We start from the raw sequence: 12,764 nt of genomic DNA, 5'->3' as shown, positions 1-12,764 counted from the left end.
TATTCATGTATATTTAAAATAGCAGAACCAAAATAGAAAGTCTCCTCATCATCATATACACCTTTCATATTTATCAAATCAAAACATTATTTATAATAATCATGGATCATATATAAATCAATATATCCTAGAAAACATCCATTACTATAAAAGATTAAACAACATAAAATATAATACTTATAAACAACAAATATGAATCATTCCTCACCCATTAGGTCTTTATTCTTCCCTAAAATATGTAAATCATATAATGAGCTAACATCCTAATAGGTTGCCATAATTTACAATTGTATTCAATGCACATAAACAAAAATAATATGCTTGTAACAATTTAGATTAGATTAGCATGAATATGTGACAGTTAGTCTTACCACAATTTGACACGGTATGACCTGTATGATATCAAGCATTTTTTGTATCAAAGCAAAGTCGGAGAAGCAAATCATAACAGAGCCATTTGATTCAATATGTAGAATAGTGAGATACTTCCAGGTAGTTTTGGACATGTACATGTATTACATTCAACTATTTTTAATATTTTGAAATGGTTGATCCACCTTAGCCAGATTTAGATATGACCAACAGTCAGAGCTCTAGTCAAGGAGCTCAGATTCAAGGTGCAGCTCCTGTGATCAGTTCTTAGGTAATTTCTCATATTACAGATATAGTAACACAGCTGGTATGCGAGGTTCATACATAGGTTTTTAATGTTTGTCTTGATGATATGGGTAGATATTTATAAAATTTTAGGATTATAGCCTTTCAAACTTTCATGTGCTATTGAGCCTAGAGCAGTTGAAGAGTGGTTGATAATGATAGAGAAGACTCTAGATGGGATGTATTATCTCTAAAGAGAAATGTTACATTAGTTGCATTTTTCTTAGATGGTGAAGCTGAGAGCTTGTAATAACTCAATATGTGAAATAATTTTTTTTTTTAATATGAAAATTTTGAAGTAGAGCACTTTGGCGCTGATCTGGTGAGCGCTAATGCTAGTCCATAAACAATATATATACCTACGTCACCCCATCAACTCTCTCACTTGGTTGCTTGGCAAGGAAAATTTGAGAGAGGAGAAGAAGAGAGAGGAAAGAGAAATGTATTTCGATCATATTTATCAGTTATTCATGTTACAAATTTTATTCTATTCATTGTAAGTGACTAATCTCTTACTTCTATTTTCAATTATTTTGATTTCTACAAATTTTATCTTTTCTAAATATGTAAAAATTATATTATATCCTGATTTCATAAACTTTCACCGTACAAGTTTAGATATGTTATAAATTTGATCATTTTGAACGATTTGATATAATTTTATCACATTTTAAATGAAGTATTAAATGATATCAGATACATGATATGATAACTTCACGTGATACCCTATTGATCCACTTAATTGATTCACTTATTAAGAGCATAAGGAGCTAGAGATTGATTGGGAGTTATAAGGAGTTGGGGCAACTAATTTACATGATTCAAGGGGAGCCGGGTGCCAGTGGGGTAAGACATATATATATATATAGTTTATTGGCTAACGTCACAACGCTCATCAAAACATTAAAGCGCTCTTCAAAATTTTCATAATTTTTAAATAAATTTATTTCAAATATTTTAGTTATTATAGCTGCCGCACCAATCCACTAATAACACATCCAAAAATAATAATGTTCACTTCTTTCACATGTAATCGACATGAGAGAGAATTAGAGAGGAAGAAGATGGATTTTGAGCCACGTCAAACCATTTTTATAAGTCGGGCTAGTTAAGAAAGCTGTTTGAATCGATGTAAGTTATGTTTTGCCTATCTTAGTTTTCAATAATTAAGTATTTTTGAAATTTTTTCATAAAATTAATATTTTTGTTATCGAAAAATGAGAATAACTTTGTATTTGTAAAACTTTCACTGTGTAATTTTTTATATGTTATAGAGATTATGATTACAAATATTTTGAGTATTTTTTGAAAAAATTTCACCAAATGTTTTGGAATTTGTACGGTTTTTATTGAAAAAAAATTTATCAGTACTTTGAAAAATTATATTGTTCTACGGTTAAAGTCTTATTATGATTTTTTACACAATCTCTGGTAATTTAGTTATATTTAAAAATTGTGCATTTTTGCTTAGTAGTATTTATGTTAACTACTATTAAGGCATTTTGATAAATTTTGAATTGAGTTCAATTATATTTTAATTAATGAAATGCATCAAAAAATGTGTATAATGGTGAAAGAAATGTGTGATAATGTGATGTTATGTTGGGGTTAATGGCTACCGAGGTGGATTTTATTATACCAGTAACAATAGGCTACGATGGTAGGATTCTATTATGCTTGTGCTAATGAGAGACCGAGATGAGATTCTATTATGTTGGTGACAGTGGGCGACCAAGGTGGGATTCTGTTATACTGATGTCAATAGGCGACCAAGGTGGGATTCTATTATGCACTAGTGGTCGATTGAGGTAAGATTTTATTACACTAGCTCTAGTGGGTGACCGTGGTAAGATTATGTTAATGAATATATATGAAATTTGAGATTGAAAGCCATTTTGATAATCACTATGAAATGTTTGCTTAAAATTCAATCGGTTTCAGTACAACTTCTAAAGTTATTAAATGTTCTTAAATGCTTATATGAAGTTCAATTTCAACTTCTATTTCAGTTTTAATTTTTCGTACAATACTTCAATTTATTATTACAACATAATATTTTCAGTATTTTGATTTTAGTTATCAATTTATGTTTTAGATTACGATAGTCTACTGAGTTGTGCTCTAAGTATGCCCTTTTGATTAGTTTTATTTTTGCAAGTTTGACTTTTATTTGGTTATTGGTTATGTTATCAATTGCAAAGTGATGTTGTGGATACTTCAAATTATATATACTTTTGAATGATGTATAGAAAATTATTTTTTATATTTAATAGTCTTCTGCTTTATATTACATTTAGTAGTGACTCTGTGTAATATATATTTTGGAAGATTTGTTTCAGTGCTTCTTCGATCGGATATTGGGCTCAATCTTGTCACAATCATGATATAAACTGTCTGATATCGAGACGAGTTATGTCAATTATTAAATTGAAAATGTTAAACATTGGCTTTTTTAATGTGACTATATCTTTAGCATATGTTATATGAAAAGTTCCTAACAAATATAATTTAATAAAAAAAATTGGCTTACAAAATAAATGATGGTGAGAACTATTTGGCATAAATTAAAGGAAAAAATAGCTAAAGGTTTTTAATTATTTTTTTGTTAATTTAAAGCCTTAATGATATAATATAAAATTTAATTAATTTCTCTTACATATTATTAATTTTAAAATAAATAAATAAATTTAAGATTCATTGTAATTTATTCGAAATTTATTCTTAAAATAAAACCCGTTGACATAATTTGACATTTTTTTGCTTCTCCCGCGAAAAGACCTATTTCGCGCCAAATTCGGCCATTTTTCTGCAGAAACCATCCACAAACCAAAACCCTAGAGAATCTGCTGGACACTGTGATTCTTTCCGGCGAGGAATAGGCTAAGAGAAGACATCGACGGGGTGAGATCGCAATGAAAGGGAGGACGGTGAAGCTTAAGGAGGCTCATAGGGGAAACGGAGCCGCTTCAGTCTGCTCAATCATCTGGGATAACAGCGGAGGCCTTCTTGTGACGGCTTCTTCGGACGATTCCACCGCCTTCATCCACGATGCTGTGCAGCCAGCGAAGCCAGCAAAGGCCCTCCGCCATCACCGGGAAGGGGTGACCGCCATCGCCCTAAACCCAACTTTTGACACCCTTGCTTCCGGTTCCATCGACCATTCTGTCAAGCTGTATAGCTTTCCAGGTTATTGCCCCTCATGAATGTCGCTTCTTTGTTTTTGAAGTCAATGATTTTTATAAATGAACCTTTTGATTATGCAGCGCATTTTTTCTGACTTAAATTTGACAGAAATTAGATCGTATTAACTTTTATTAAGATGCCCTATTTTTTTGAATTTTCAGATTAGAAGGAATAAGTAGATGTTTTGTGATAAGCTTAATTTACTATTCCCGTTAAAATCGACTTGGATATGCTGAGCTCAGATGCCATGGCATTGTTGCTGTTTGCTATAGTTCTGAGTGGGATATAATGAGAATAACATATGATAATTCTATTTTGAACCTGTTCAAAAGCAATGATGCCCCTGAGGGTATCTCCAATAGAACTTCAAACATCCTTTAGTAGTTGTCTTGACATGACCACCAGAACGGTATTCACAGCTCCAATTCTACGGCTGTATATGAATTGGCATCTCATTGTTCACAAACTTACTTTTTTAATTATAAAATTATCCTTAAATTATTAAATTTTAAGATTTTAATCTCAAATATATTAGTTTAACACTTTAACTTATGTTATTAATTTTCTAATTTTTATTATGTGTAATTTTTTATGTAATCAATTTATTTAAATCAAATTCTTCATTTTAAATAATTTAAAATGCAATAGCATAATTAAAATATAGCATTAATATACAATTTATTTGTTTTAATGTAATTTTTATTTTATATTGTAAATATTTATTTTATTAAGTGCATGTTTGTATTTCAAATTAATTTATCGAGTAATATTTATTTTTGTTAAAAAAATTATAAGTGGATCTAATTCGAAAAGTTAAAATGCATAAGGGTATGATTAGATATAAAACACATCTGATATGAGATATTATATACATAGATTTTTTTTAAAAAAAAAATTTGAAATGGAATTCAGTTGGAGATGAAATATTGATTCTGTTTTTGTTGATTCTTCATTATCTTCATCAATTGATCATTATTGTGTTTTCAATTCTATGTCATTTTTGTTTGAAGGCAATCCGTACCTTGACATTTTTCAATAAGAAAGCTCCTTTTATGCGTTGCAATGTAAGATGACCAGTTCAGCCACTGCTATCAATCAGAGTGACTTGCAGCATTTTAGAATTTCTTCGAACTTAGGAGACACTAACAGCCATTGAACCCTTTCTTGCACAATGGTGGGAGGAAGCAGACAACCTGGCTTGGCTTGAATTTATTTTTGCTTGGTTTTTGTCCTGCCTATTGTTTCTTGGTCTGTACAAGCATTTTAATGTTGCGTAGATTTGCATTGGGATTTATGCTAGGATATCCTTCGTGTTATTCTTTGTAGTTGCAGGATTTTCGTTTATAAATCAAACAAGCTCGGTGTAATACTTAAGAATTACGTTCACAGATCTCTTTCTTGATCTTCCTTAAAAGTTGCATTTTAATTATCATGGTGATAGCCTCATTTATATAAACAAAAATTGGATTATGGTTTTCCTACAGATGGGGAGTTTCAAAGCAATGTTACAAGATTTACCTTGCCAATCCGTGCTCTTGCATTCAACAAGTCTGGTAGCTTGTTGGCTGCAGCTGGTGATGATGACGGCATTAAACTGATAGCTACTGTTGACAGTTCAATCTCAAGAGTGCTTAAGGGTCATAATGGTTCTGTTACTGGCCTAGCTTTTGATCCAAAAAATGAATTTTTGGCATCAGTTGATGGATTTGGAACTGTGACATATTGGGAACTTTCCTCTGGAAAACCAGTGCATACTTTGAAATCTGTAGCTCCAAACTGTGATTCAGATGCCTCACGTTTGAATTTTCTTTCTTGGAGCCCTGATGGAGAGACCTTAGCTGTACCGGGTTTGAAGAATGATATTGTGATGTATGACAGAGACACGGCTGAAAAGTTATTTACTTTGAAAGGAGACCATGAGAAAACTGTTTGCTTCCTATCTTGGTCTCCGAATGGAAAGTACATTGCAACTTCAGGCTTAGATAATCAGGTCTTAATCTGGGATGTTGATCAGAGGCAGGATATTGATAGACAGAAATTTGAAGAAAGGATATCTTCCTTATCTTGGAAGCCTAATGCCAACGCATTGGCTGTTATTGATGTTATGGGTAAATTTGGTGTTTGGGAGAACCCTGTCCCTTCTTTCATGAGGTCCCCTACAGATGGCGCTAATAACCATCAATCAAGGACTGGAAATGGTCTCCTATTGTTTGAAGAGGATGATAAAAAATCAAGCCATTCTGGAAGTTTAGATGAAATTATGGAAGAAAGCCATGGTGATTCAATTCCTGTTAGCAGCAAAAGATTAAGGAAACATTCATTACTCGATAAATCTGATGAAGATAGTGATGGGTTCCTTGAGCAAATTGTGTCACGTAAGAGGTCTGCCAAAAGCAAAGAGCATTTAAGATTTGGAGGTGGAACAGAAGAGTGTGAAAGTTCAGTTAGGAATGTCAGGCCAAAATTACAAGAAGCGTTTCAACCAGGTTCTACTCCCGTGCAGGTGGGCAAGCGAAGGTTTCTTTGTTACAACTTGCTTGGAAGCATAACTACAATTGAAAATGAGGGCTACTCCCACATTGAGGTAAAGAGACTGTCATTTCATAATTTTGCCATTTCTATTTTGATGCGTTTGTTGTTTTCCCAAGCGGTTCTGCTTTCTTTTAGGTGATTTCGTGCTTTTAATATTGTCACGATATTTTTATTTAAGGTTGTGAAAATTGGGCCGTACATTAAACCAGAAGAATGAGAGGTTTAATGTTCAATGGTTCGATCAGGATTGAACCGGATGATGTAATAAATATTAAAATTATTTAAATATGATGTAATAATCATACAATAATATAAATTTATGACTAAAAAAAACATTCATAAACAATATTTTTTATAATTTTAAATTTAAAAACATTCAATTTTAAAATTTGATTCATGTTTAATACAAATTTAATTCACATATAAATTTATAAATTTAATATAAATTATTATTAATTTATATTATATGCTTAAATATAATTTTCATCTATAGGTTATATATCAAATTTATATTATAAATTTGCATCTATAAATTATTTATGTTAAATAATTTATCATTAATAAATAGATAAAAAATATTTTTTATGGTGTATAAATAAATAGATAAATTATTATTATTATTATTATTATTATTATTATTATTATTATTATTATTATAGATGTTATCCTTGACTTTTTATTGTGTGCGGACATCAGAAGAAGAGAATCGTTTGATTTTCTTTCTGTCTACATCTGCTACAATAAATTTGCTTTAATTGTACTTTTATCGTAGATATAGAGAAAAACGGTCTCCAGTCCGCAAACAATTATTATGTCCTATGACCGGACGTAGAGCTACGTTCGGCCGCCAATAACATGTCGCCATGTGCTCTTACTCTTTACCGTGCGGCCCGACGACTTGACCCGGAGCGGAACCCGAGAATGCTATGTTCGCGATTTTCTCGGTAGTGCTCGGTATTTGATAGGTATTGCTTTGCAAAAATGAGAAATACCGCTCTATGAAGACCAATACCATGCAAATACCGAGTTGTACCGAGTTTTTTTACAACTCGGTACAACTCAGTATTTGCTCAGTATTGCTAGAGATTTGCTCTGTATTTGCTTGGTATTAGTAGAAAAAACTCGGTACAACTCGGTATTGGTTATTGCCGAGCAAAATCGACCAATACCTAGCAATACCGAGCAATCTTGGGTCCGTTCCGAGTCGGGTTGTCGGGGCGCGCGGTAAATAATGAAAACGCGTGGCACGATTCTGCTAGCGGCCGAACGTAGAGTTGTGTACGTTCACCGGACCAAATAAAAGTTCCGCACACAATAATATATTGTTATCCTCAATAGTGTTATTTAGGTATTTTCCTATTTCGCCTTGTATTTGTTTATAGGTCGACTTTCACGATACTGGGAGAGGGCCAAGGGTTCCTTCTATGACAGACTATTTTGGTTTCACCATGGCTGCACTGAATGAAAATGGCAGCATCTTTGCAAATCCATGCAAGGGCACAAAAAGCATGAGCACTCTAATGTACCGACCTTTTGGAAGCTGGGCTAATAATAGCGAGGCATGTTTTTTGAACTTGCATTACGATTGCTAGCTATGTTTTCCACTCTCACCTCTATGACTGATTTTGTTTTCTCAATAACAATAGTGGTCAATGAGGTTTGAAGCCGAAGAAGTTAAGGCTGTTGCTTTAGGAACCGGATGGGTAGCTGCAGTTACAAGTCTTAATTTTCTTCGCATCTTCACGGATGGTGGTTTGCAGGTTTGTAATTTCAATAAAGCTGTAAAGATAATCCACTTATTGCTGATTAAAAGATTCTTTTGGGTGAAAAAACTTATTATTTCTTTTTTTATAGTAATAATTAATTAGTGCCTTTTGTTTCAGAGGCACGTCCTCTGTCTTGATGGTCCAGTGGTGACTGCAGCAGGCTTCAGAAATAAATTGGCAGTGGTTACTCATGCTTCAGATTGTTTTTCCTCAGGAGATCAGGTTTGCTCACAGCAAAATTTACAAATAATGAATTTTTTCCTTTTTCAATGGTATATGTTCTGCGATTTTAAAAACTGATTCTAAGCAGGATTTCAAAAGTTTTTGATCCATTCACCAATCAATATCTTGATAAGAGGCTGCCTCTCACTTACCTGTTATCTCAATCAGTAGACTTAGGCTTCATTTGGGACAGCTTTCTAACTGCTTCTTAAAGTAGCTTTCTAGTTCAAAAATTTTAGAAAGCTGCTTTAAGAAGCAGTAAGAAAGTTGTCCGAAACGAAGCCTTAACCATTGATCATCTCCTTTGACCTTTTGAAGCTGCTTTCTTCAGGACTAGCTAGCCAGGCCTTCTAAAGAATGTGCTTTGGTTGGTCTTATTCAGAGCAGACATGCATGGCTTTTCAAATCAAAATCATCAAATTGTCCCTTGCTCAACCTATGCATGCCCGAAATAGGCCCAGATCCCAGGTTCTCAGCATTGCTGGCTCACGGCTGATATTTGATTAAGAAAAATTTTGTATTATGATATGCTTTCTTAGCAAATCTAAGAATTTTGAGATCCATTCTTACTCTTTTTTTTTCCTTTGATAAATCCTGCTTATTGTGCCCAAATCCATCTTTTAAATCCCATCCTGACCACTTTTGCCTGCCCGTAATGCCCACGTTTGAATTAAAGCAAGATTGGAAACCAAACTTAACTTTCATCTTGCTTCTGATTACTGATTCTGATGATATTGATCAATTGAGGAAACATGTTACACTTTTGTCTTTCTTCAATTTTTTTTTCATTTTTGTTTTCTTTTCCAGGTGCTAGAAGTACAAGTATTCAATATTAATGGCAGAACTCAACTCATTCGATGCCGTCTTCCCTTGTCTCCTGGTTCTTGTTTATCATGGTTTGGATTTAGTGAAGAAGGTCAATTGTGCACCTATGACTCCCAGGTTTGCCAGGAGTTCCCTTATGATAAAATTAATATTTTTTATAAACTCATCTAATGATCATAATTAATTGATGGAATGCATGCAGGGGGTACTAAGAATGTTAACCAATCAATATGGTAACAGTTGGCTCCCCATCTTTAGGTACTGATTGATCACAAAACTCATGTTGTCCAAAGTCAATTCTTCATACATTTAGGTTTTGTTTTGGACGGCTTTATTATTGCTTTCTTGAAGCAAATTTTTAATATAAAAAGTTAAAAACTAAAATATTTGTATTAGAAAGCTGCTTTAAGAAGCAGTAAGAAAGCCGTCCCAAACTAAGCCTTAGAATCAGTCATGAGATGGATATGAATTTAAATGCAGTGCTAGTAAAGCAAAGAAGTCTGAAGATGAGAACTACTGGATGGTAGGTCTTAATGCAAACAAGCTCTTCTGTGTTTCATGCAAGTCCCCCAACTCTTACCCATTGGTAAGTCCTTTTGAGTGTTGCTACAACTTTTTACCAACTTACTCCTTCCAATTTAACACTTTCAGAGTTTCTGCAGGTAATGCCAAAGCCTGTTCTCATCCTACTTGATCTTAAATTCCCTCTTGCCTGCTCTGATCTAGGCGCCGATGATCTGGAAAACGAGTTCATTATTAGAAATATGCATCTCTATCAGGTTTTTCTTTTCCTTTGACATATTTGTCTATTATTTGGCTTGCTTAATTGCTCAAACTCATCAAAATTTTGATCTCAGATTCTGGAGAAGATAGATGAAAATGCAGCTGCTGGTCTCGACACAACTGCACTTGATGATGAAGCATTTGATATGGAGTCTGCTATTGACCGTTGCATCTTGAGGCTTATTTCCACTTGTTGCAATGGTATTCTTATTTATACTTTTTTTTTTTTTGGGTAATATTTGAATCTTAAGAATGTTTGTTTGGATGATGTCCTTATAGCTGATAAGCTTGTGAGGGCCACTGAACTTGCAAGACTGCTTTCTATGGATAAGTCAGTAAAGGGTGCAATTAAGCTGGTTACCACTCTGAAGCTTCCTATCCTTGCCGAGCGTTTCAATGAAATACTGGAGGTGGCTTCTAGTTACAATATCCATAAAATTTTCCTGTAAAATTTTTTTTTTTCAAATGTTTTGACTGCTTATTTCCTATACATTTCTTGCAGGAAAGATTGCTAAATGAATCTAAAGGGGTTTCAAACAACTCTTCTGTCATGGACGTAAACAAAGCTGTTGTTATTTCCAATCTTTCATCTTCACAGGTATTTGCAAATGCCGAAGCTTCCAAGAAAGACAAAAATGGAGAACACGAAGAGAATAAAGAAAGAAAGGAACTTTGTGGGAACAGAAGTAATGAAGCAGAGAAGTCTCAGGCTGCCACAATACCATTTTCAAAGATGTCGAACAATCATGATAGAACTGAGAAAGTGATAAAGGCAACAGAGAAGGAACTCAATAAAAAGAGTTCAAAAGAGGAAGAGAAGCAATTACCTGTAAAAGGTGGTGGCACAGGTAATTCTAGTTCTATTGAGGCGGTTAATCAGAAGCATTGTCATAGGCCAATAAATCCATTTGCCAAGTCATCAAATAAGCTTGAAAAAACATCAACATCTCTTCTTGATTCTATTAAGAAGATGAAGAAGCTTGATAAGTAGAAAAAGGTGAAAGGGTTACCAACGGCGTTGTGAGGTTTCAAGGAATGAATCATAAATGAAAATGAAGGTTTTGTTTGGGACGACTTTCTTATTGCTTGTTAAAATAATTTTTTAGTACAAATACTAATTTTTTGTATTACAAAATTGTTTACAGAAGCAGTAAGAAAGTTGTCCCAAACGAAGCCTAAGTATTTATGCCTTTGCAGTATCCTTTCTTGGCTTATAATAAGATGACCAATAATTTTTGTTTGTGTTTATAGTGAGTTAAGCTTTTCTTGGATAAAGTTTTTCATTTCTGAAAATACAAATGTCAGTTTATATTTTTTAATGTCTCAAAATGTTCAGAGTTGAATTATCCATTGGATGGTTCAATTTTTAGATGATTTAAACTATCCTTTGACAACATTTTTTTAATGAGTTGAATGCATACTTGGATGCTAAACTTCAAATTGTAATGGGCTCAATATGATGGATGAGTTCAATATGGACTAATGAAAGAGTTATATAATCTTAGGTTATCTACAATAATGTTTAGTAATAAAAAAGTAAAAATAAAGTTTAAGCCTGCAAAAAAGAAAACTAACCACAAGCATATATACATTACATATTAGAGCTTGATATCAAAACTATTCATCTTGCTCCTTACTCTTTCCTTTGCCTAAAAATGGAAGCAAAAGTAGTAGTAAGGCTAACACGATTCAGTAGGCTATAAATTGAAGTACTGTAAGGAAGGCTTAAATTGAATAGATATTGAATTTTTATAAACATTTTGATAACTACTAAAATTGTATTGAGATAGATTAAATATAAATAAATATTTTATAGTAATTATCATAATTGCTCTCAGTCCTCAATTTTGTACACATAACAAATAACAGAATTCCTTCTTGCTACTAATAAAATTCCTTTTCTCTGCCAACAAAATCCCTCCTTAGCCCTAGGCTTCACAATTTCCAACACATAATAGATAGCATTTAACATAATCCTTTCTCTCCGCCAATAGAATCCCTTCTCTTTACCAACAGAATTACTTTTAATATAATTCAAACATTTCAAGCACATACACAAAAAATAAATTGTATTCTACACTACTAAAGTAATCACAATATTGGTGTATAATTCTATAAAAATGCCTTAATTATTGTTAAATAATTTTCCATCTGGTAGTCTACAAGTTGCAAAAACTAAATTTTTAGAATTTTATCACATTATCGAGGATTATGTATAACAATATTATGAAGCTTTAACTAAACTAAAGCATTATTTTTATATTTTAAAATATATATATATACAAGATAATTAAGTTTTGATGTTCTAAGTGATTTTGCCTTTTATTGTGAATGTATTTAAATAGGGTCCAATTTCTTTCACATCCAGATGACAATAATGTTTGGCTCAGAATTAGAACAACTAATTTTTGTAAGTTTGGTGCATTAAAGCCAAACATCTTCCACCATTCAACTATAATTCAAATAATATTAATACTTTTGAGTTGCATTTTACAAATTCATTATTAAAATGTAGGCTTAAGTTTATAAAAGGCTACATTTCTTTCGTCATTTTAAGAGCAATTGAGCTTCCAAAATTCTCCAAATTATTATGATACAACCTCACATCATTCATTGTTAATGATGGTTTAGCACATATGTCTTTATTTTGAATAAATCTTACTAAACCTTGCACAACTTCCAGTTTATTATAATAATTTTCTATATCATATTAAAAATGAGGATTAAGTAAGATGCATAGTATATGCATTATCATAATTGAGTATCCCATCTACTCTTTCTTATACTTGTGTATGT

General features: G+C 32.5%; 1 protein-coding gene across 1 annotated transcript; it reads left to right on the top strand.

The window, feature by feature from the left end:
* Window positions 1–3,419: 3,419 nt before the first annotated feature.
* On the top strand, window positions 3,420–11,281 carry LOC110109980 (WD repeat and HMG-box DNA-binding protein 1). Its single transcript, XM_020841239.2, has 12 exons — window positions 3,420–3,843; window positions 5,325–6,424; window positions 7,755–7,931; window positions 8,019–8,132; window positions 8,256–8,360; window positions 9,168–9,302; window positions 9,388–9,443; window positions 9,666–9,771; window positions 9,848–9,964; window positions 10,043–10,169; window positions 10,248–10,378; window positions 10,471–11,281. Exons 1-12 carry the CDS (start codon window positions 3,570–3,572, stop codon window positions 10,957–10,959), a joined length of 2,931 nt encoding a protein of 976 aa, XP_020696898.1. The 5' UTR covers window positions 3,420–3,569; the 3' UTR covers window positions 10,960–11,281.
* Window positions 11,282–12,764: the final 1,483 nt, after the last annotated feature.

Source organism: Dendrobium catenatum, unplaced genomic scaffold (assembly GCF_001605985.2).
Source record: "Dendrobium catenatum unplaced genomic scaffold, ASM160598v2 fragScaff_scaffold_1676, whole genome shotgun sequence".
Lineage (NCBI taxonomy): Eukaryota > Viridiplantae > Streptophyta > Magnoliopsida > Asparagales > Orchidaceae > Dendrobium > Dendrobium catenatum.
Note: the sequence above shows the minus strand (reverse complement) of the source record. Positions and strands in the feature narration are given on the sequence as shown.